The sequence below is a fragment of the Malurus melanocephalus genome, unplaced genomic scaffold, assembly GCF_030028575.1.
Source record: "Malurus melanocephalus ecotype Western Australia unplaced genomic scaffold, MMel_1.1 scaffold_315, whole genome shotgun sequence".
In the NCBI taxonomy this organism is placed as follows: Eukaryota; Metazoa; Chordata; class Aves; order Passeriformes; family Maluridae; genus Malurus; species Malurus melanocephalus.
Genome location: NW_026623547.1, coordinates 112,517 through 137,709, shown reverse-complemented (window position 1 = coordinate 137,709; position 25,193 = coordinate 112,517). Strand labels below are relative to the sequence as shown.

Below are 25,193 nucleotides of genomic sequence, written 5' to 3'. Positions count from 1 at the left end.
ACTGGAAAGGGCAATGTAAACTTTCACCTTCTATCCAAGCACTGCAAATCTGTAAGCAGACCTAGTTATGTCCTGGAAAAAAATTCARCCTCAGACTTTACCACCTCTGCCACAGAAACTGGAACAAATACATTTGAATACACTGAATTTTGAAAAGCTATACTCAGAGAAACATATCTCTCCTTGTTATTGAAATAAAAGTGCATATGTAGTAAGTTCATAAAATGTGCATCTCATATGCTTTATCCCTAGCTACTGAAATTATATTAAAAACCAAATAATTTATAACTGTAGGTAGCTTAGGCCAAGATGCCAATGCTCCATATCTGATAAAATATATAATATTCTAAATATTTAAAGAAAATAGATGCTTTTATATAAGTCTTGGGTGGACAACTTTTTCTTCATCAGATTGGCAAAACCATCATTCAAACTAGTRCTCAATTACAGTTTCCAACTATAGGTTTTGGTGCATACATATGGACATCCAGAACCAATCAGACTCTTAATAAGCTTTTTTTAACTCTAGATATTCTCCCCGTGGTCTATGTGAAAAATGCTGAAGTGGATCAAGCTGAAACTAAGTTTGGAGGCCAACTCTTTTAGGATATAATACACTGAAAGTCTCAGCGATACCCATAATACTGTTAATATTTTGCTAGAGCCTTCCAAATATGCTACATCACACAAATTTTCCAGCATTAAAAAAAAAAGAGAATCAAAAATATGGAAAGAGACAGGAAAAGAAGCATTCAAAGGAAATCTTAAGCAACTGAATGAGGGAATTGTCCTTCATGCCATGCATGAAAAATTTCAATCAAGATTTAGATGGTCTCCAGAAGGTCCCTGCAAAGGAGAGTTTTGTAGAACTTAACTCAGAACACTGCAAAAGCTTTTTTATAAAGCAGCAATATACTAAATTYAGTGGTGTCTGTACAGATACACAAGAGATCTGAAGGCAAAGACATACCCTCTATTTGAATACCCTGAGGTTAAAAAGAAAAAAAAAAATGAAGGAAATGGAATGATTATGCCAGGGAAAGATACAYCCTGACCTTTGACATACAGTCCATGGTTAAAGTTTCAGTTTCACAGCAAATTTTGTGTATTGTTTACAGCTGACAATAATTCAAACCTTAATACTTGACCTATAGGAATTTATTTAACATGCCATTTGCCCAGGTTTTGGGCACACAGGAGTGCCTATGGCAGGCACTCTTTYGAATGCTATGCAAGAACATCACTTATATACAGAAAAATCTGTGCTTGCATATTTGSTTTTGATTACCAAGTGATCTTACAATAGACAGGAACTCTCACCTGGAAGACATTCCACAAGTGCTTATGACCAAATTCTGAAGAACCTTTAAAGATTGTAAACTTGTTTGAGACACTTTACCAAGAGATGTCTAATCAGCTTTAAACAACATCAATCATATTTAAATCTCATCTGCTTAAAACCACAAATAAGTACATTTAAAAGCAGTATTTACCTTCTGACTATCATGTTCAAAAGTTGAAAACCAATGTTCTGCAGTTTTCATAAGACGTGTGAACATCGCACTGAAAGGGAACAACCCAGAAACTTGTTGTTAAATAATGTATTACAAATAACAGCAAATTAAATGTAAAGAAACTTGYTCAAACTTACTAGGCATCATGTTCCAGATATTCAGGATTCAAAAGAACTTTCATTTCCTCGCTGAAAAAGGCAACAGTGAACAATCCAAATGTGAATGTTTATTTTTGGTCAGCGTTCTGCATGTACTATTATGTATTTATAAGCCAACTTTCATATAAAGTGCAAATGAGAAAACTAGCCTTTTTAATTAAAAAGAGCAACTCCATTGAACAAATGAAGTCTTTCCTTTTTATAAAGATCAAAAACAAATTAGCTGCCTTGTCTGCACTACAATGAAGTAACCATCTAATTATTCCAAATAACAAATTACTGAATGTCACAATGTATTATTTGAATATGCTTGATCTAGAATAATTGATTGCTGCACAATCTATCACTGTTTGTCCCAAACATAAAAAAATATGGTTACTGGTCAAATATGCAGTATCAAAACATTAATTTATTTTGTTTTAATAGCCTGTATTTTTATTGTACTTTAACAGCAATTAATCAGTGACAGCACCTCTTTTCCATCTACTTTGCTGCTTAGCTCTACTTTTTCAGTGGGGATGGAACAGAATGCTGCACATAACACATGGTTATTTTAAGTTACTTAGCACTGAAGAGCATCTTCTAGGTAATTTTAGGATATCGAAGGACAGACATTGAATAAAAACACACACTTGTAAATAATCATCARTGTTTTACTGCCTTTGGGCAGTCACATTGAGGGGTACCTACAGAGGTTATACTATATTGCACACATATCTAAATTGGTTTTTATTCTCTGCTGGACTCCAAAGCAGAGTGAAAAAAAAAACCCAAATAAAATATCCTAAATACTATTTTTTGTTTTGTTTTGTGGGGTTTTCTTTGTGTTTGTTTTTTCTTTTAAAAATAAAAAAAGGCCTCACATATAAAGCAAGAAAGAAAGCACACGATCATGTATGATGCGGTATTTTATACATTTGAGTATGACTACATGCATATGGATAYGCACATTGTTGAGTGAAATGGAGGATTAATAGCTAAATCTAATGTTACCACCAAGTCAAAGAATAGTTGAATATCACAGCTACAACACTGCAGGTGATGAAAGAAATATCAATCACAACCATTTGTCTTCAATGATTATTTCCCCTTTTAAGATACGAGGAAAGAGAGTCGGGGGTAAGATGTCTCCTGTATGAGTGTAGCTCACTAATCTGTCTCCTCTCTGCAATTACAAAACCAAAACTCCTTCTGGCAATAAGGATGAGCTGGAATGCAGGTAGRTATGCAAGCTTTTAGATTACGGTTTTCCTTAGCTTGTCTCCCCATTTTTTCACCAGATAGTATCTGTGAAGGGGCCAATATCTAAATTTCAGAAGTGTAGCAGGAAAAATGAAATAACGATATTCCTATCAAARCACAAGCATGCAATGATTTTTCATATTAATTTATGAATTATAAACAAAGAATTGTGGAACACATATTTATAAGCAATAGTTCAGCCAACTTATCTTTTAAAGAAAGTGGATTTTTATACAAATAAAATGCAATTCTTGCCTTGGTTGTGCAGCTTCACTGGCATGTGAAAAAGCCTGGTGGTCACAATGTAGGATAAAGACAATGGGAGCTAGAAGTTCATGCATGCCCTAAACACAAAAGGAAAARCAAAGTATATTTAGATTTTCCAGTCATATAATAGCTCCTAATGCACAGCATAAGGCAGACAGCAATATTAGGTGCAGACTAACTAAAAGGATGAACATTCATTCACATTCTTAACAGAATGGTTTCATAATCAATGGCTTTTATCTTAAATTCTGATTAAATCCATGGGTTTATTCTCCTATAATATACAGAAACAAGTTAGTTTATTGGAAAAAATGGGCATTTTCCTTGAATGGTCCAACTGACCCAAGAGGTGGATGTGGAAGCCCTCTCTACGTCATTAACTATTTTGAGTGTATTTGGATGCATAATTTTTGACAATTTCGACAATAGTTTTGATGATCTCTCTGTATGCCATCAACTGAAATCCTAGGAAATCTAATTTTAATTTCTTCAGGACTGAGATGACTGTTCTGGCCTCAGTGGCAGGGCTGAAGTTTGGATGTTTCCTTTCCCTTCCTGTTTGTGAACCTTTAGGGACTACTTCAAAAGATGAAAGCAAAATAGAAATTCAGTTAGGAAAAYAAAAAATAAATCAAATAAAGCAATTTGGATTCAAAAGCTGATGTAAAACACAACAAACGGGTTAGATTACAAATTGCTTTGATTTCTTAAAATATTATAGCCATACCAAAGGAGRAAGGTCCAGGATTAAACAATATATATGTGGTAAAAATATTTAAATAACCAGGGTTGWACTTTCAGATACACAGCTCTTGGATAATTAACAGTTCCACRTYTAATCTTTTATTCRCCCTTATATACTAAAGATGAAATARSAGAAATGGAAATGCCARAAACTTGAMTATCTAAAACAACTACCACCTAAGCTGTAAACATGCAAGCTGAAGAAAAAGAAAGAGGACATAAAATAAGAATTAGTTATAAAAGATAAAAGCACATCACACAGTCTTCCAACATAATAATATATCAACTCTATAATAAAATAGAATCATAATGTGGCTGCCCACATATAACAAAACCAAAACAAACAGATGATGAAATATCAGGATTTCAAAAAGATACCTCTGATCTTTCAGTTACAAGAGTACTTCAAATGTTTAGAGATTTTTAGCTTGGCAAGAAAAGCTACCAGTGTAATATGCATACACATATTTTTTCAATGCTACAGTTTACTAAAACTCTTTAGTGTTAATAAATAAGTTGACAGAGCTCAGATAATTTTATGACACTTCCCAGCTACAACAAAATATTGATTTCATAATACAGTCTATGGTTTAGAAAGAAAACCAGAATTATAGCATTTTTACAATGACAAGTGAATCAATGCATTTCAAAATTATATTGACTTTTCTGAGGGCAATCAAATCATGAACAAACAATAGTTAGCCTAGTGATTAAGCTTAATTTTCACTGTTTCTTTTCAGTGTAACTAGGACTAGAATTTTGGCACCAGTCTTACAGAAGAACTCTAAGAGTAGCTTTTACATATTCTGAAGTACAATACACTATTCTCTTTAGATTTTRTATTTACAGCTGCTATTTAAAAATTCAGTGATCCCAGGGAAGATYCTGCYTTTAAAATCTGTAATACAGCCCCAMAACATTCTACTCYGTTTGAYTGGGGATAGAAATATATTTTTCCTCATCAAATAAAATGTTTCTTAACGTTGGCCAAAACCCCCACAAATGCTACTACAAAGACAACTTGCATGCATAAATGCATATTAAATAAACATTATTGATTGCTTCTTGTAAGACTATGTGCTGATGCTGTGTAATAGTTTCAATAGAATGTTTCAAGCATGCAAATTGTCAAAGAATKACAACTTTTTCCAAATATTTTTGAAGACAACATTGGGTACGGACAGATGCTGACAGAGAGAAGTATCAGTCTTCATTCACTGGCCAAGTTTTATAATTCGAATGGCAATTGTATCWTTTGTGTGTGGTCACACAAATGAGACAGAGGAATTGCCATGGATGACAACTGCTCCATGCTACCATAGACTTTCTTTTCAGCTAATTCAGAGAAGGGTAATGATGGACATGAAAAAAATGTTACGCAGAAAGAGAGGAGCATGGAGACAAAAAGGAAGATCTTATAAATCACAAGAAGCATTATTTTTTTTTTCACAAAACAAACAAAACCCACCCTTTTAAAATGAGATAAGGAAAAAACAAAGGTCACAATAAAAGTAACACATGTCTACAACAAGAGAGGAAAAGCAAAATAATTTGCTATTTTGTGGACTTGACACAGGACAACAAGACCTGGGTGATATACTAAACACACTTCATTGATATTAACTCAACAGTTTTTCATGATCCAAATAAATTTGTTTTCCTGCACTTCCTCTCCCCTTCATCCTGTAGCAACCCCTTCCTGAAATTACCACACTACTGATGCACACCAGTTGAAAAAAGAGGTAAAGAAGTTTTCTTTGTCAACAGCCTGTAGGCTCACAAAATTGAACCTGTTCTTTTATCTGCCTATGTTCATTTAGCCCACCAAGCAGTCTTTATTAAAGCTGAGGCATCAGGCAGTCAAAGTTCATTAATACCATTTATATAATCTCTGCAGTTTCAATTAACTCAGCAAGACATTCTACTACATGATAACAGTCTCATTAATTCAATAAAATCCCATAACTATTAACAATATGGTCTATGTTAAACRGGGTGTCACCTAGTAGAAAATAATAGCTTTAACAGCTTGTGATGAAACGCAGGATTTTTTTTTTTTTTAATTTTAAATTTGATCTGGCTAAATATTCCATCCCTATATAGAAAGGTATTATTTCTTGGTAAGGAATCAAGAGTATTTTAAATATGAGCAGAGGGTAATTAAGTCCTTTTAAGTCATATCAAAGAGTAAAATAATACTTCTTGTTCAATAAATGWTAGACTAAATTAGCTGGAATGTGTTCCTCCATTTTYCAGTACTCTGGCCTATATTCACTCRAAAGAAGAGGCTGAATACTGCTATGGGTTTTTTTGKTTTTTTTTTTTTTTTTAGCAGTGTCCTTCCAAATACAGCTCCTAGATCTCATTTTTATTGTTCTTATGCAAGACTATTCCTTGCTCATTGTCTGTCAAACATGAGAAATAACCAGCTGATGGATGTTTCAGATGTTTGATAACTATATAGTCCATTCTTCGTATGATCTGCAAGAAATTCTCCAGAAGTAACTGTTTCTTAAACCCATGTGTCCTTTGTTTCCATGAGAAAACCCTATTCCCTGGCTTGAGGACAGGGTGGTCACAGACCAYACCTGAAAGCACAGAATGTTTTATAAAAATCTTCACATTTAATGAATCTCAGTATCTTTTGTCATGAAAAATTTTCTGTCTACAAAAGGTTGGCTGCTCTACCGTTTATCCTTTGTCCATGCACAAAGAGTATCCCTCAGTTTGTCAGTCTCAGCTTACAGATAGCTGTGTGAAGAAACAAATACAATGGACTTGGGTTGATACTCTGCCTATAGGTGTTGCTATATGAATAYAGCATCACRTTTATACTTATTTCAAAACCTTCARAACAAATGTTAAATTAATTAATTTACTAACTCTGTAGATGCTGAGTCATGCAATGTTAAGGCTTTCTTCACCRTTTCATCAAAAATGGTTTGAGCAGACTCTCCTTCAATTAACTCCATAAAAGTGGTATTTTGTAGCACCTCTATCCTTCACTCAAGAGGATTTGGTCAGTTGCATGGTATGCTACAGGGTTAGATAAAGATCTATCGGTAAACATGGCTTTAGCACTTTGGGGAAGAAAWTAAAATATTATATAAAACTTAAAATAGTAAAGTTTGTCTAAATTTCTGAAGTCACTATTTATGCATTTTGTTTATTCATACAATCTTTAATCCTGCTATATACTTCCTTTCTTTACCTAAGCAGAGAAAGCCTTTCTTTGCTTTTCTTCTTTCTTAACCAATGACAAAGAAAAAGATGTTTATAAAGAAATTTAAAGTTAGGAAACTTASCATCCTTAAAGAAAACAATTTGAGGTACTGTGTTATGAGGAAAAAGCATATGTTATTCAATGAGCTTTCTTACCAAGCAGCTGACAAGCAGCTCTTTGATTACTTCAGCATTATGATACAACTTCAGATACAGCAGAGCTACATTATTGTCAAACCATATAGAAAATGTTGAGTCAATGAATGCCACCTGTACAGTATTTTCATTACCTGTTTATAAAGCAACTGCTCATTTTCTCTGGCGTAGCAGAACAGAACATCTGTAAGAATTTTCCTTACATTCTCTTGCTGGAARTACTGCATTTCAGGAAAGCTGAAAACAAAGCAATACAACAAAAGTAAACAGAGTGCACAGAATGCCAGTTGCTGATCTTCTAGAAGAGGTTTTAGGTAAGAGCATCTCCCTTGCCTGCTTTCACACTGCTCCTTGTATTGYGGTGCTGCTAGAGTAAAATACTTTTAAAGACATTACATTTGTTTTGCAACCAAAATGATGAACCAGCTTCTTTAATATACACCAGTCAAAAACAGGTATGATGATATCACAGCTRTATTTAAAAAACTAATTCCTTTTAATTTCATTAAAGCTAGAGATCTGCAAGAATGAAATACAATGGGAGAAAATGGAAGAATGGATGAGAGGAGTCAGAAGAAACATAAACACAAGAGTTCATTATTTCTTTAATATTTGAAAAAATATTATCATTTCGTGTGATGATTATTTAAATATCTCATAATTGACATGAAAACCAGTATCCTAAAATCTAGTATCTCTTACTGGTATCCACTGCAATACAATACAATTAGACATTTCACTGTCTTTAAAGGCTGTTGCAAATAAACTTTACAATTATAAAATAATCTGGCTGGGCAAATATCCTAAGTGAACCATAATGAAATAGATCTTGTGTGAGAATAAGGAAAAAAAAGCATCCTGTTACATGCATACTGGAAAATGTAAAAATTTCCAGTCTGTAAGTACTGCAAAGCACCTCTCACCTGTGCATCTTACTCCTTGACTGTTGGAGGAAGCAMATAGAGTGGTTATGCAAGATGTATTTAAAATTAGAATAAGTGCACAAAGATGTTTTCATTKTTACTGGTGTTACCTCTTCTAGAAGAGGTAACTACGTGGTAAAAATGTTTCAGAAKGCAAACACCCCAAATCGCATTGCTCCACAGCTATCCAGAGCAATAACAAATAAAATCTGAAAAGGAAGAATATTAAAGAGAATGGAAACGGTAAAGCTGGAAAAAGAAAAAGAGAAGAATACTCTAAAAAGACAACAACAGTAGGCCTCAGGCTCGACAGCTGAATTAAGGGATGTCAGTTTTAAGATTAAATCACATGGTTTGAAGCTAAAACAAATTTCCCAGGTCTGAGCTACAACGTTGTACTTTAAACCAGTTGTATTTAAGGCTGTTGCAAAGCCTGTCACAGAGAAACAACATAGAAAATTATAATAAATTACTTCAGAYAATACTATTAGTGTTGATAATCACTGTGGTCATCTCACAGAGGTGATGACAGGCAAGAACAGAAACAGAACTAAYTAAGGCTAGAAAGGTGCTTGGAAGTCCTTGGATGAAGGACCTGAATCAGGAGCCAAGGCAGAGAAGGCACTGTGGCTCAAATGCTGATGCTGAACTCCTGAGAGAGGCACTGGCATGAAAGGAGCAGCGTTTTCCTGGCACCTGGAGCAGGTAATGGTAGACCAACATTTGGAAACTTGTATGCACTTGTACTAATCACATTACTGTAAAGGAAGGACACAGCTGAGACCAAAAGTGCATTACAGCAGATGGCAATCGACATAATTCAGGGGTTTGAAGAGATTATTTCTGAAGGACTGTTATTCAGGACTGCCCTATGAAGTTTAGGAGGAGAGGACTAACAAAGGAAACTCAAAAATACACAGAGATATCTGTGAGGATCTAGTAATACCAGAGATTGTGACAGAAAGGATAATAACGAAGTCAGGAATAAGCTGGCTCAAGTATTAATTATAGTAAATGCAAATAGAAGAGATCATGAGGGAACTATCAGTTCAGGATGGATTTTTATGGAAAATGTCATTTTATGATTAAAGCTCTGTTTTAAGAAATACAGTATCCTCAAATCAGCAAGGTAAGAATGCTTTTCATGAACTTGAGAATATTACATTTAATTACCTCTCTGAGARTGCCTGCATAAGGACATGGGAATCTTCCTGTTTCACCACAACCTTACAATTAAACAATGGTGCATTCAGGTCCCTGCTTTCTAAAGGTGAAGACCAATATGAGTCAGATAGAACTTTTAAAAATACTCCTTTAGCTGATTTAGGGGCCCCTACACCAGAAGCATCCATAATCTGATGCAGAAACTTGAAGAAACAGGCTGGCAAACAAATAAAAGGCTGCACAAAACAAATTTGGTGTCAGAAATGAGGATCATAATCAATGGACTTCTGTTTCTTACMATCTCTCCTACATATTTAGGAAAGATGTAGTTATCCAATGGCTTCTCCACTGCCTTTTTAAATGCTGGCAATTTTTAAAATGATTTTTTTCTTATTTGGGCAATGGAGAGTTTGGAACGTCAGCATCAACCACTACTCACCTTCACACACCTTCCATCATCCTGAACTGTGATTGTTACTCCTGAAGCAGACACTACATAGACCAATGTATAAAAATACTAGCACAAAAGAGATGGAATCCCCTTGATTAGTCTACAGGGAATGCCTCCTAAGCATTTTGGTTTCTTAAAATACTGGAGAGTACTGGAGAGAAAAAAAGAGAGTAATGAACTCTAGCCATTTGCAACCCTAGATGTGATGCCAACAAGTAACCTGGTGTTTTGATTTGAGTTAAATGCTCCTGCATCTGCCAATCTGATTTCTATTCCTGGAAAATATTTAATTTTTTTTTTTTTAAATGCTGATCAATAATGAGTCTGGATTAACTTAACAATAGCTTTCCTACTTTCCTTGTAAATATTGGAAATTGCTGTTATTGTACAGCAGGCCAAAAATAGTATGTAGACATTATGGATTGGATTTCTCTCAGCTGACTTTAGGAAACTGTTTTGTTAGGTACTGGTGAACTAGAAGCCTTTTATAATTACTGAAGGAAACTATACCTCTCTACAGTATAATTCTTCAGACATAACCCAGATTTATACTTTAGGAAGAGATGATTTTGTCCTAGAATTCCACAGGCACAGAGTCTAAAGCATGATTAGCCCTGCTGTGAGTATCTAGGTTTCACAGACTTAAATATTAGGTGAGATAAAGATTCTCAAAATGCATAGGAACAAACATTCATACATGAACAAACTTAATTCCAGTTGCCTTCAGACAGCAAAATCCTGAAGTTCAAACCAATTTAAACCAATACCAATTTTAGGAGCCTAATTCAAGCCACTTTTCCTGTTTATTGTTACTACACTTCAGGGAATTCTAACAAAAACATTACAGAGTAATTCTTTTACTGCTTTGATAGCTGGAACTCTGGTTTGCTACTCTGTGTGCTGTTAGCATACTCTCTACAGCATTATTTACTTGATGCTGTGGGATGATGGAGGACTGAACTAGATGACAAAGAATATAAAAACATTCATTAAATAAGAAACAGCAGCTAGAAAGTAGTAATTGAATATGGTAATTGAATATAATAATTATTTTAACCTTTAATAAAAAGCATTGTAAATTAATGATGAATTTTAAAATTCTAAAATTCTAACTCCAGGGATTTATTTAAAAATGGTAATGAAGAGAGAGTTTTTATATTCCAGAGCCATAGAATGTAGAACTTACTGCTTCTTAGAATACTGAGAGTTTACAAATAGATACATATGTATACACAAAAATGTATACTGTGTTTTGTGAMTAGACAAACAAGTGTACATATAAAATGCATGTAGTTTATCAAATATATTCATATCACTGATAAATTCTGCTTCTTCATTGCTTGACTTATTTTCCTATTGATGACACAATGTATCCTGCTATTGTTTCAAGTAGACATTATTTTGTATAAATASACAAATGAAAATTTCTTTAGTGACTATGACCAATATTAGTGAATACTACTCTGCCATTTGCCACAATGAGAACCTGGACTTTGTGTGTATACATAAATATTTAAATAATAGTCTTACATCCACCATAACCTCCACACAACTTTTCATTCTCCAATTATAGTTTAGATACATATATATTTTAATCTTAGAACATCCTGAACTGTTTCCTTTAACAAACAAAAAATACCATCTGTTGTGAGAATGCACATGAAAGTATACTCAGATTTTAATTATACATCTCATGGCAAAATGCATTCAAGAWTGGGTCTAGGGACGGACATGTAAAATATTTGAAAACCAGACAGCAATGATTTCTTCTGCATGACTTGGTTCCTGTAAATGAAAATGTGTAAGCTTGGGATTTGTAAAATCTACGACTATCATCACTTTTTTCAAGTTATAAGGAAAAATATTTGCAATACAGAAAAATTTCACATGGTAGCAAACTGGTAATTGAATTTAATTACATTTACACATCACTCAATGCTTGCACTCTGAAAAGAAATATTTTCAGGAACTGAGAGCTCAAACTCAAACAAGTTCCTAAACAGGAATGACCTAAGGGCCAAGAAGATGAAAACAAAATCACAGTAATATTACAATATTTTAAAAGGCATAATATGACAAATAACACTAGAATAGTGATAAGTAAAAATAGAACTGCTCAACTTCTATACATGAGTGACATTTCCCTTACTAATTACAAACTGCTTTTTTATTATTGATTGTATTAAGTGTTGAGAATTAAGAAAGTAATCTGTTCGATCTTTCATTATCATCATAATTTAGTTAAAAGACAWTTCAGTTTCTCTTACCTTCTCTTTGTTTCATACAGAAAACCACTTTAAATTTCACACAGTAGTACCTCCTAATATCTTAATTTAGAAGAGCTTYTCTTCAATGATACCAATAAATCTCCAGGATTTAATGTTCAGCCAGATTGTCTCATTTTTTACTCCATGGAAGTTGTATTTTTATACATTTAATGTATGTTTCCACACATTCATGTTCAACCAACCTGACATTCACAGTAACCAAAGTCAAGAAAACACAATATAATATACACCACATAAAAATGCAGAATATAAATTTATATATAGGAATTTCTCTTAAAGATCTACATACGTTCTCGTCACATCTTGTTCAATCATTGCTCGAAGCTCTTTATCCTGGAAAAATTTATTCCAAAGACTCTGAAATAAGGAAAAATAATTGTATGACACCAAGACTTGTACTAAGACGTAAGGCTTATAAACTACATCAGTGAAATACTGTACAAATATTAACTAATTAATCCTTAACATTCCTGGTAGATAAGTATATCGATATTTTATGTGAGATAAAGAATGTTGGTGACCAGCAAAACATATCTGAGATACTCAGTTTAGATCAGAGATAAAAACATTCAAGTTCCTGGATCCTTGCTCTAAGCTTATAGCTTTTGCTCACTGGATGGCTGCAGGTTTGTGATTTACTTGTTTGGGGTCTATGAAGAATATTTAGAAAATAGCAGAGTAAAGTCAAACTTAGCAGAAACAGCAACTCAACTCAAAAAAATTCCATTGTTTACTCTAGGAAAAAGGTTCGTATCACCAGACTGTGCCATATTTCTCCTATGAATTATGGACTTGAATTCAAAGTGCTGCAATATCCATAATAAGAAATTGTTTGGAAGTAAGGGTATGATAATCATATACCGTTTATGAAAATGACATCATTCTAATTCACACTGAAGATCAGGACCTGCCATTCTAAAATAAATTTGATAGGGAAAGCCAGAGTATTTAAAGCTCTCTCAATATAAAAAAATATTAAAGAATTTGAAGAAGGTTTAGCTTCTTCTGCAGTTATGCTTATGGCCATTTTCATCCTGTCTCTTTTGTGTCCATGCCATGTTTACAATTATGTTTTAAAAGCTAACCTGAAAGAGGTCAGAAAGTGCTAATAATTGTATGCTCCACAAAAAGTATTGGAAACAGTATTCTTTATTTTAAAGGGATGGTAACTTGATCAAAATACTGACAGAGTAGAATTTATAGCAGCCTTCATGCAGGTTAGGTAAGTTTTCAGACAGCAGAAGTACCAGTGAATGAAATACAGCAGTCTGTACAATACTTCCACAGTTTCTTGCCTCCCTGTAAACAATTCTTTCCCATGGTGGCTTATGCTCCACACAAAGAAAAGAGAAAGTAAATTAATGCTATCTTTGCAGAGGAAAGTAAAAAACCAAAACCCYGTGTTGCTATATTTGTGTTACAACTCAGAAAACCCTCCAAATGTCAAAAATATTTGTATCTTTGATAATGTCTTACATACAGTGAATACCTTTTAAACACAACTCTTTTCAAACAGCTAGACAACATTTTGAAACTCCCMTGTCCCTGCTCCCTCCTTGGCCCATCATAGCAGAGGAAACAAACAGAAGCTGCATTGCAAAAAGGAAGGAAAAATCAGGACACTAAATGGATGCAGCATGAAGTCATGGCAGAGGCTCAAATGCACTTTGCACTTCATTTCTAAGCCTGATTTGCCTGTGGCTTTGTTTCATAGATTCAATCCCTGCCACATACTCTGACGTGTTAACCTTTGTCTTCTACATCCTAAAGACACCACAGGCAAAAAGCAGGTTGGGCCATATATTGTGTATAATCACAAACCACTGCAGAAACGCTTTAAATCTTTTACATTTGACACAACTTTCTGTCCAGCTGGATGCAAGAATAGTTTGATGACGTGCACAGCAAAATAACAGCTGCAGAGCTTTCTCCTTCCAAATTAAATAAGAAGCACAGTACCACACTATAAATGAAGTACGGGCCTCTGTTTGTGGACAAAATGGGAATAATATCACCAAAGATACCAGAGACAGTCTTTTCAGGTGTAAAGCTGTTAAATGTAGCCAAACAACTTATWTTCATGGCATAAAGTTATTTTAAAAATTTGATAAAAAAGAGTTTTGATGATCACTACGGTAACATAATTAAGAGAAAAGCTTAAAGATTTGTGCTATAGAGTATTTAAAAGCTTTTCAGGTATAACAAAATACAGCAAAAAAACCTTTCAAGGTTGAACAGTCTTCCAGAGAGGGTACTTCAGTGTTCTGTTAGCAGCATTCACTTCATACTGACTGCTTAAACACTCCTTAAACCACAGGCATTTTATGTAGAAAATGAAAACATACAATGATAAAAAAGCGTATCAGTCAGAGAAAGGATATGATGTGAAACTCTAATTATAGTCCAGCACTCATTTTTTGTTCACCTCAGCCTTGCCTGAGATAAGCCCTGAAAAATCAGACTATCAGCCTGGAAATGAGCATTTCTAGATGTTCAGCAAAACCTGTGAAACAATTGCTAACACAAGTCAGTTTGGACATTTTTAACACAAGTCAGTTTGGACATTTAGGAGGGAGATTTTAGCACCTGCTATTTTGCCTACTTCAGCAAAAACTCACAGTATGAAGAAGATGAGAATTTTAGTAGCATGTGTTGGATCAACTTACCCCCTCGTCCTGAGAGAGTGGGTTGTTGATGATCAGATCTTGCTGTCCAGCTTTCCGAGGATTTGTAATGTGCTAGGTAAAGACAGAAGAAAAATCAAATCCTTTCCTGTTATGCCATAAATATTAATATYTATGCCTTCTATCTAAAGGATAAGAACTTATTTTGTACCAACTTACAATTTCTTTGATYTTGTTGTAAGAAGTTCGTAAGTCTGAAGTGGTTTTAATCCATTGACTTCGATCTTGCGGTAGAACCTCCAGAAATAACTATTTGCAAAACAAATAAATTCATTAAGTTTCATCAGTTTTTCATATAAATCCTACCAGCCAATATAARCCACCCCAGAAAGAAAGAGAAAGCAAAGACCTATAAAATATTCCTGAGTTTAGTGCTTTCTAGTCCATAAACAGAAACAACAGCAGATCTACAGTGCAAACTTAAACATTAAGGTCAACTGAAGCCACAAACTCCAGCTTTGTAAACTGTTACAACTTCAGTAAAGTTGATGGTGACTTCCAAGGCAGAAACAAAATGGAAAGTGGTGTAAAGAAAAACTTGAAGAATACACAAAACAAGAATACACAAAACTTGAAGCTGTTTATATAACACTGATGACCTAATGCAATGTGCTTAAAATGAACCACAAATGCAGAGCAGAAACTCAGCACTCAGGGATCGACACTATGTAAGAAATGAAATGTGCTCTAGAATTCTGCAACACAGCTAAGAGTGTCAGTTTTGCAGCAAGTCCTTGAGAAAGCCTACCTCTCAGTATTTTCCTGTCTGTTTAAAAAGTATTAGAAAGAATCTCCAGTGCAAAATACTATTCAATTGAATTTGAAGCAAGGAAAAAACCCAGTATTTTCTTGCTTTTTCAATGTTTTTATTTGCACATTGTAAAGTGTTAAGAAACAGTAATACTGACAAACAGAAGTACTGACAGACAAAAAACATTCCTAAATGACTAAAAAAACCCTTTAAAATTTCAGAACTTAACCACACAGCCCTAATCCCTATTGGGGCACGCAAATAAACCCTGCCTTATTTCTAAAATAAAACCACTYCTTGATTTAATTAGTAGACAGTGAAGGACTTGATGCTTTTGTTAGTTTAGGGTTTTGAATTATGGCCTCCTCTTTGAGAGACTCATAAAGAAGAAAATTGGTGAAACAATGCAGGTGGCATATATTAATCTGGCTTGCTGAAAACATATTTTCATTAACTTTAAATTAATTCACTGCTACATGTATTTCAAATTTTCCCTTTCATTCATATATAAGGGGTATTTTAAATTTATTTTATAGGTGTCTGTGCCAAAATGACAGTTGAGAAATTCCAAGTGAGGTTATTTAAATGATCAGTCTYAACACACAGTAACTCTACTAGGGAAATTTTTCTCTACTATCAGTGCACAACAGAAGACTTGATGGCAGTGCAATAAACATTGTTTGGACTTTATACACCATCTCAGTATTACCTTTCTTTCTCTCTTYCTTCCCTTGTTATTTAAAAAAATACAGTAAGAGAATCCTTTTGGAAGACCTTTCTTCCCTGTCCATCCAGTCATTATAAGAGGGATTGGTCTWAATTTTTTTCATTTCATTGGGAAAACCTGCTAGCAGAAGCATCAGACTGATTTTAAAGCAGCCCCAAATTCCAGAAAACCATAATTTTTTAACAAACTTCCTTTTCTATTTCTAGTTTTCCTTTTTTTTCCTTTCTAGCATGACTTCCCTGCACAGATACTGAGAGGAGAGAGGCTGTGTGGCACTCAATTCTAAACATATCACCAGCACAAAGATACCCTTTCCTAGGATTCTTTTTCTATTACCTGCAATTCAGCTTTAAAGCAACTCAATGTGGTTAGCAAATGTCCTATGAATTATAAAAATGAGTAGGAAAACATTGGGATGAAGTCTCTTGGAAAATTCATGATTCTTTGCATCAATAATCTTCCAGCGCATCAGGTAATGTGTTGATATATTGCAACCACAAACTGTAAATAAATATTTTCTCTTCTTACCTTCCAGCAAACACTACGGAACCTGCTGCTTCTCAGCTGCCCATTAATCCCCTTCAGCCGTATAGTTGCCAAGTAATTGTTGTTTACAAATAGTTCTTCCCATTCTTTACTGCAAAAGCAAAAGGAATGAACATTTAAACAAAAAAAAAGCCTTAGCTGATTTAAGGACTATATGACACTACACAATTTTGGATAAGCAGAGGAAAGGAACTTTTTAAAATGTATATATTTAGTTGTGTACCACTTCTAAACGCATGGCTGTTTTTTTGGACACATTTCTTCTTTGGATTTAATGAATATGTAGATCGCTATAATTATGCCAGCTACTGAAATTCATAATGTCTATGGAGGCTATTCCATTTCCTCTAAAATGTTGGTACTGCAGTTCAGTGAATAAACAAGAAAAATGAATATTAATATAAGCACATTCATGTTTCAGCTGTAGACAAAGAAGTACCTATTCCAAAAATATGCAACAGAAAAGTACACTGTTGACTGTATTAGCTCTTCACATGACGTATTTGCTTAAATGAACCTTCTTTTCTTCTTAATGTCAAGCTGGGCAGTTAAGCATCATAGAAGATGACTTYCTTTAACATTTAGTGCTATTTACTATTGAAATCACTCCTACTTCTTTCTACATGATCAGTTTTAAAATTTTAACAGGTGCTAGCAAATTTAAAAAAACATCAAAAAATTAAAAAGCCTCACTGTATAAACTGTTAAAGGCAAGCTTGAGTACCTTGCAGTACCTATGGCTGACTAGATAAACAACCTAAATATGCCTCCCAGGCATGCAGGCACCAGGGGCCTAACACCTGTGCCTCATTAATATACAAGTAAATCTGCTCYACTGGGAAACAATTGGAAATTAATTGTCCCAAACCATCTACTGAGTTTGAATAAAAGAATTAAGCCTATATTTCCTGCACYTTCTACTGAAGCGAATCTCAGGAACAGTGTAATCCTTCTGGTAGTCTTAGTAGCCCAAGACTTGCTCACAGACTTTCTGCCACCACTCTAAAATCCAAAGGGCAAATTCAAGGTAAAGAGCTGGGTTATGTGCAAGGAAATGTGTTTCAGGTTCATTTTCAATGCATGTCCTTAAGGTGAACATCTCCTTCTCCCCCTATCACATGGGAGACTATTACTTCTCCCTGGGAGACCAAATGAAACCAGGAAGAGGGAAACTACTATTGTGACTCCAGGCTAAGATCTCACCACATTTACATTGCTGAGGAGGGTCACAGAGTGGGTTATACTAAATACCAGCAAACTCTGGTTTTGCAAATTGCTCTAAATATATCCAAGATGAAGTTGGATAGTTATCAGCCTTTTAGGCTGAGATGGGAGAGTGARTTTGTAAAATAGAATTGTAAGATACAGTTGCTGAGAACTGTGGAGCGATGGAAAGGAAAGGACAGCCAGGAAATGACAGCTCCTCTGTGACAGGAGAGCTCATGATCCATGCTGAGACCAAAAGTCTGTGTTTGTGAATGCACCACCATTCAGCTAGGACCACAGTATTAAAAAAAAAAGTGTTCACTTCTGGGAGTTGATTACTAACTGCTTTGAAAAGCAAAGGTATTCCAGATAAGAGCACAGATGAGCACAGTAGTGTTAGATTGCAGGATTTAGGGCTTTTAGCATCCAGCTGCCCAAGTGACCAAAAGAGCAGCAAGTCATTCCAGTGGTGTGGGGCAGCTTGCTTCACTCCTCTCACATCCCCCATTCTCTAAGTCAGAAAGACTATCTGGTCATTTTTGTCTCCCTGTCTCCCACAYATCCTCACCTTCTGCAGGGAGCTGCCTACGATTGTTTACCATGATTCTGTCTCCTTTAAATACAACGTATGGTATATAGCAGACACAGCTTGAGAAAAATCTGGGCCTTTCTTTCACAGTCATTTATACTTCAGTAACTACAGTATATTATGTCTATCTAAACAACCCTCCTGTTTCTATCACGGATAATATTCTTCATTTGCCATTGTAAATTTTGTAGCATCATTGGCCATTATAACTCCTGCCAAGCTGCCTCCCTAAGGTAGCTCTGTTTCAAGAGTGGCACATTCCCCTGTGCACACAACAGGTCAGACTCTGAAGCTATTCACATTGTTCTGCAAGTGGATGACATTCCCACAATGTCTCTCAAAATGCCAGGGTGTCAGCTGAGTTAGCAAAAGGTTTCAACCAGCACAACTGTGAAGAGAAAGAACAGAGAGGAAAGAAACTCTTCAGGTTATTTTTCTCACCAACTGCTGGAATTGATTGCTACACAGTAAGAAAGTAATTTCAACACTTCTGAAATTATATTAGTGAAGATATTATGCCTTAAAAAAAAAAAATCGTAATGCAATTCCAAACACGTTTTGAACCAAATTACTTTTAAAACAGCCAAAAGAAATTTGGCAAGATTGTATCTCCTCTGCATTCCCCCTTGGCTGCTGGGATCACAGAAAAAAAAGTTATAAGCAACTGAAAAAGAAATTACTTGGAAGCTGGAATCTGCTTCAGTTTCAGTAGAGCAGAATGGTATTTAAAATCTGTTCCGAACAGCATTCATTTCTCAACTATTTTGAAGGAAAACTAATACATTAAGCTTTACAATTCTAGAGAGTGTTTTAATAGTGGTAACACTGTATAATATCAACAAGCAATCAATTCTAAAAAGATAATATTTAAAATTATATAGGCCTACCACACAAAAGAATATTTAAGAGCCTTGTTAACCCAGGATTGCAGAAAAGCAATTGGTCAACATGAAATGAGCAACGAAGATTGGAACTCAAGTCTAACATATTCCATTTGCTTCACTGAAGTAAAGGATTTCAAGAGCTAATTGGAACCACCTAAACTATGAACAAGCACACATAATTGTTTTTAATCAAATGAGAAAATTAAATGCATAATCCTGTGTTATACCACCTTTAGATTGTACAACTAAAGGCAATGTCAATCTTAAGTTTTTCTGATTATTTTGTAAATATTTTTCATTTTTGATTCTTATTGGACTATCCTGTCTAAAATACTATTGTGCATGTTGTAAAGTCTTCTTAGTAATAGATTTGTATAATAAAAGACCTGTATGAGTAAGAAATTATTGGATTAATATTTCTTTTAGAAACTTAATTTCATATGCGGTATCYATGCAGTAACTGTCCAATGTAAAATATCTACTGGCATGAGTTAGGGACAGTTGCATTACTTCAAAGCAGGAAAAGTGCTCAATATATATGAAAGAAAAAGCAGGCAAATCAACGAARAGATTCATTCTACAAGATTTGTTCATTGTTCTTGTAGTTCTCATCTGCTCCTTTCCACTTTTTGAAACATACACTTATGTCATAACCACAAGAGTTTAAATCTCTCTGCCAAAGAATTTTATACTGAGGTCTGCTCTAATACACACACTTTCTTTCTTATAAGAAATGAGGTTGACTTCTGAGCAAACCATACAAAGRCATCTATATTTCTCTTCCTTTTCAAGAGGATATGATTTGTCGAYATGATAATTGTTAAAGCAATTAGAAGCATCAGGTTTTCAGATACAGAAGCCTAAAGTTTGGAACAGAAATGTTCCTCTCAGTTGACTTTTAGCAGAGAGTGCAACAAGCAGGACTTTACACCAGAAAGTCTCAGYAAAATTTTACATGCACTTAAATAACATTTCTGAAAAGGTATGTGAATCTCTAACATCTTAGTAAAAGACACTGAAATCCCACTATTGCTCAGCTACAGAGCAATGAGCAATTATAAACTCTTTCAGAATGCATGACATCAATAATAAAACAAGACACCCAGAAAATAATTCTGAAATYCAAATTCAGTTCCAAGACTATACTGAGTATACTGAGGCAACGTTGAGCTGGTGCAGTGTTGGGGAGAGGTAACAAAGACTTTTTTCCACTGAAAGGCAGAAGCAGAACACCTGCCTCTGGCTCTGCTGCTAAATTTCGATCTGCAGCATAATGGTAAAACCAACACATCAAGCACAGATATGCAGGAGAATGCAATGGTAGCCCATTAAAGCTCCTTACAAAATAAATAATCTGTTCAGAAGAGGAAGAAAGACAGCTGAGGGAGGCTGGTGTAGCACAGACTGCAATCACTGCTACTTAAGTTCTGCATGGTGTGATTTCGAGGATAAAGCTGGTGAAATGTATGAATGCRGATCCTGCCAAAGTCTAAAACTAGTGCAAGAAATATTTTCCYACTATCATGTTCAGACAACACCAAAACTCTGTGGAAAGCACTTAAACCCATGAAAACATAAAAACGTGAAGAACCACATGGAACTATAATCTGTATCACTGAAAAAGGGCATAAGATTCAGTTCTGGGATGGCAGGGGTTCAAATCTACCAGGTAAATATTCTTGTCCACAATTCACTTTCACCTGAAACTGCAGGTAACAAAGAATCCAGTGTCAGATCACACATATCATTGTTTTGTCTCATGCATTTTTGAAGTATTTCAAAGTATTGAAATTCCTTTATTTTTCTTTTGTCCTTGCTGAAACAAGACCAATCTGATATTGACAAGAACATTTAGATAACAAAGAATATTCCTCAGTCTGCGGAAGAATACTGCTGTACTACTGAAAGGGATGAACATTTGCATACATATTCAAGATTTCAATCTAAATCTCAAACTTATTCCATCCTCTAGACCAATATTAAAGGATAAAATGGATAGCCTCAGAAAGACCCAAAGAAAATTCTTGAGCAGCRCTGGTATTGGCAAAAATCATCTTAAAACAATGGCATGTGTGCTTCCAGAAAAACCAATTTCACACTTTTATACTGGTTTTCATCTTTGGAATGTGCTTTAAAAAATGTTGAGACCCAAACTCRGGTCCTCAGAGGCACTCAATGAAGCAACAAGCTACTGAACAGGCCATCAGAGAGAAAACCAATTCTCAAATTATTGTGTCATATGTTTTGCAATATGAGATCTTTATTGATAGGAACATCAAGTATCTATATTTAAATATTTAAACAGAGGCAACAATTCCTCTCAAACATACTGCATAAATCCAAGAAACATGCATAGTTTGTATTATTTATTATGTCATAAAATCAACAGTTGAGAAAAAAGTGAGGCAAATGCCAGGAATGTAATAAAGACAGAGTTAATTCTATAAAAACAGAGAAAAAAAAAACTCTGAAAGGTAGTATCAAGTAATAAGAAGTGGAGTTTCTAAAAAACATCTYTGAAACACAGAAATTTTTATTTGCTACCCTGAAAATCCACTTGACAGCTTTAATGCRAAGGCTTATCAGTCTGCTTGGAAAATATATGTATTTTCCTCTGTTTCTCAAAGTCCTGCCTCAGGATACATGGCAGAGCTAACAGCCATGTAAGTGTGAATATGCATGGCTGTGTTGCTGGGAGGCTGAACATTCAAAGGGCAGATTTTTCTAAACAGTTCRGGTTTCMTCTACTTTTGGCTGACATACAGTTAAAAAGGTTTCAGTGAAGAAAGGTAAAAATCACTTTGTTAAGGCAAACATTCCAGCAAATTAAGTTATTAGTTAGCTATGCTCTTTAAGCTACCAGGGKGTGTGTAGTACAGTTCAGGGAACTGAAATAAGGCTGCACTGGCAGCAGGRTGCTCTGCCAGCACCCTTYCTWATAGCACCAGGTCTGAYGCAGAACCYCAAGATATCTTTCTCCRTATTCCAAATTGTCCACTTTGCCTTGGTGGCTCTCAGCTAAAGAGCCAAGTTTGGTCTTTGGTGAGCACATAATTTTCAACACTTTAACAGTTCAGCTTTTATAGAAGAATTCTTGTTACAGCCATTTCACCAGCACATTTTCCTCTACTCATTACTTGGAGTTACTCTACTCACTACTTTGTTGCGTACATTTACAGAATAGTGGGACAAAATGTAGATATTATGTTCAATTTCTTATTTTTGTATTGTAACTGAGTTTGCCAGTTGCAGGGTCAAAGCTTTCTRGTTTAAATGCCCCAATASYTTTGAAATCCTTTGCATGTACATGTAGAACATTTACCTTCTACTTCTCCTGCATATGGAGCTCCCTTCTGCTAACTCATACCCAGAGCTAAGCAGAGCTCTGTGAGTTCTGTGTGTCCCCATGCCTACAGCCTTGTTAAGACAAATAGACAAGCAGTCTMTGGAAATAGGTAAGAGCTTCCTGTAGGACATAACAGAAGTTAAAAGCTCTACAAACCATCCAACTAAAAACCAGAGGTAATAGTGCCTCCTGATATTCAAATGAAACCTTTTGTGTTTCTGTTTGTGTCCATTAGCTCTGATCTTGTTGCTGGGTATCACTGAAAAGAGCCTGTCYCTGCCATCTTTCCACCCTTCACTCAGATACTCACAGAYTTCATAAAGMTGCCCTGAGCCTTCTCTTTTCCAGCTGAAAATTGCCACCTCTGTCAGTCTTTCCTCACAGAGGAGCTGCCCCAGTCCTTCACCATCTGAGCAGCCAGCCCTTTGCTGGRCACTCTCCAGTGCACCCAATGTCTTTGCTGCAATGGGGAGCCCAGCACTGGAACAGCACTCCAGGTATGGATTGCAGGGGAAGGATTACTAACTCTGATCTGCCGACAGCACTCCTAATGCATCCCAGCATAATATTAGCTGTCTTTGATGCAACGGAGCACTGGTGGCTCATGTTCAATTGGATGCCTACCAGGACCCCCAGGTCCTTTTTCCAGCCTCCTGCTTCATCACATTCCCTGGGGCCAAGTTCCCTGCATCCTCCTTCTTAACCTTCTTGAAGAGAAGAGTGACATTTGCTTCCCTCCTGTCCTCAGTCACAGCCATGAAAGTGTGAAGATTATTGAGAGTGGGAAAGTAAAAGAAATTCGTAATGAAAACCATTTAAAATATTAGTTAGGGAAAATATGGCATCAGTTGATTATGGTGCCAGTGGTACACATGCCAATTTTCAAGTAGAACACAGTAAGTCAAGAGTAAACAAAAATTTTCATTTGCTTTCCATGGATTTTATAAACTACCATTCCCTCTTCCATGGATTTTATAAACTACCATTCTCTCTTCCATGGTCTCTCTTTTCATACTAAGTCTTTCTTTCTTGCAACCAATCCATTAAAAAAGCATTCTACAAACGATTTTGGCAACTCAGTCTTCCTTTCTGATTCTTTGTCAGAAGCATCTCAAGCTTTAAGCAAATTTCTTAAATTTGCTTTTCCAAATTACATTGCATAAAACCAGAAAGCAAGTCTGTATTACCATTTCTATGTCTTTAGAAAGTAATATAATTTTCACTGGAAAAGTTTAAAAAATCYACCATTTATACATGTTGAAATGTTTGTATCTTAGAAAAAATATACTGAATATAGGTTTTCAKTTCTTTAATGACACTATGTATTCTTCCTTGTCTTATGATATCCTTCACCAATTCCTTAGGACATCAGGCAAGGAATGCAGCAAGGATCAGCTATGGAAGGAAGAAGTAAATAACAGAAATTTGACAAGATAGACATGGAAATTATATGTCTCCTTAAAAGGAAAATAAAAGGAAAGTAATTAAAAAAGAATTCGGAGAAAACCAGGAATCTTCTAAGCTTTCAACGGGTATGACACTGATATTGCCTTTAGAGAAAAAATAGCTGTTGTAGGAAACTTGGGATCAGTGCAATCACTTTCTCTTGCKGGAAAAAGGAGATGTGCAAGATGGAATGCCACAAACACAGAAAAATGAGAGTACTGGCACAGAATACCATATCCAGAGAAAGTTTCTTAACACATTATGAACACAATCTTCCAGAAGAATCACAAAATTCAAGGACAGAGTTTACACACTCCCAGACAAAATTAACTCACACTGAAAAGGCCTCTTTGCACATAAATGGCATCAACTGGAATACTGTCTTGCAAATGGTTTAGGATAAGACAAAATAAACATGGACTTATGGAAAGAGAGGAAGGATGCAAGTGCTGTGAATGCTCCTTGCAGAGTGGAGGGGCAGTGACAACTTCACGGCATTGCCTTCTGTACCCAATTTTTCTTATTTCAAAATAATCGAAAAACCCATAGAAACAAACTTATTCTTTACATCTCTTGATGATGAGTGGACATACAGTGAACAAAGTCAGGAAAAAAAAGATTGTAACTGCATAGGGGTGGCTTAAAATTAAAACAATAGACTAATATGGTCTGGATATGAACAAGTCTAGATAGGCTCATGTAGATGGAAAAGGCTGATTCCTAATAGACACAGTTTTCCATAAGGGGGAGGAATGTACGTTGTACACAACCTCACAGTACTTTTAACATGTAAGGACAGGGGCTATGCAGCCACTTCTGCCTCAGCTGCCAAGAAAAGCCACAGGTCAAAGAGGAACTGAACTGGTTTCTAGAAGAGGGAAGAAC

General features: G+C 35.2%; 1 protein-coding gene across 4 annotated transcripts in view; it reads right to left on the bottom strand.

Annotated features, from left to right (window-relative positions):
- TBC1D5 (TBC1 domain family member 5) overlaps window positions 1-25,193 on the bottom strand; it is a 242,886-nt gene that overhangs the window by 124,010 nt on the left and 93,683 nt on the right. For all 4 annotated transcript variants that reach the window (XM_057377438.1, XM_057377435.1, XM_057377436.1 and 1 more), the window contains 8 exons: window positions 16,820-16,928; window positions 14,973-15,062; window positions 14,796-14,867; window positions 12,419-12,486; window positions 7,438-7,540; window positions 3,170-3,258; window positions 1,652-1,702; window positions 1,494-1,563 (listed from right to left, as the gene is read on the bottom strand). In XM_057377438.1, coding sequence (XP_057233421.1) covers window positions 1,494-1,563; window positions 1,652-1,702; window positions 3,170-3,258; window positions 7,438-7,540; window positions 12,419-12,486; window positions 14,796-14,867; window positions 14,973-15,062; window positions 16,820-16,928 — 652 coding nt within the window. The remainder of the gene's footprint in view (window positions 1-1,493; window positions 1,564-1,651; window positions 1,703-3,169; window positions 3,259-7,437; window positions 7,541-12,418; window positions 12,487-14,795; window positions 14,868-14,972; window positions 15,063-16,819; window positions 16,929-25,193) is intronic.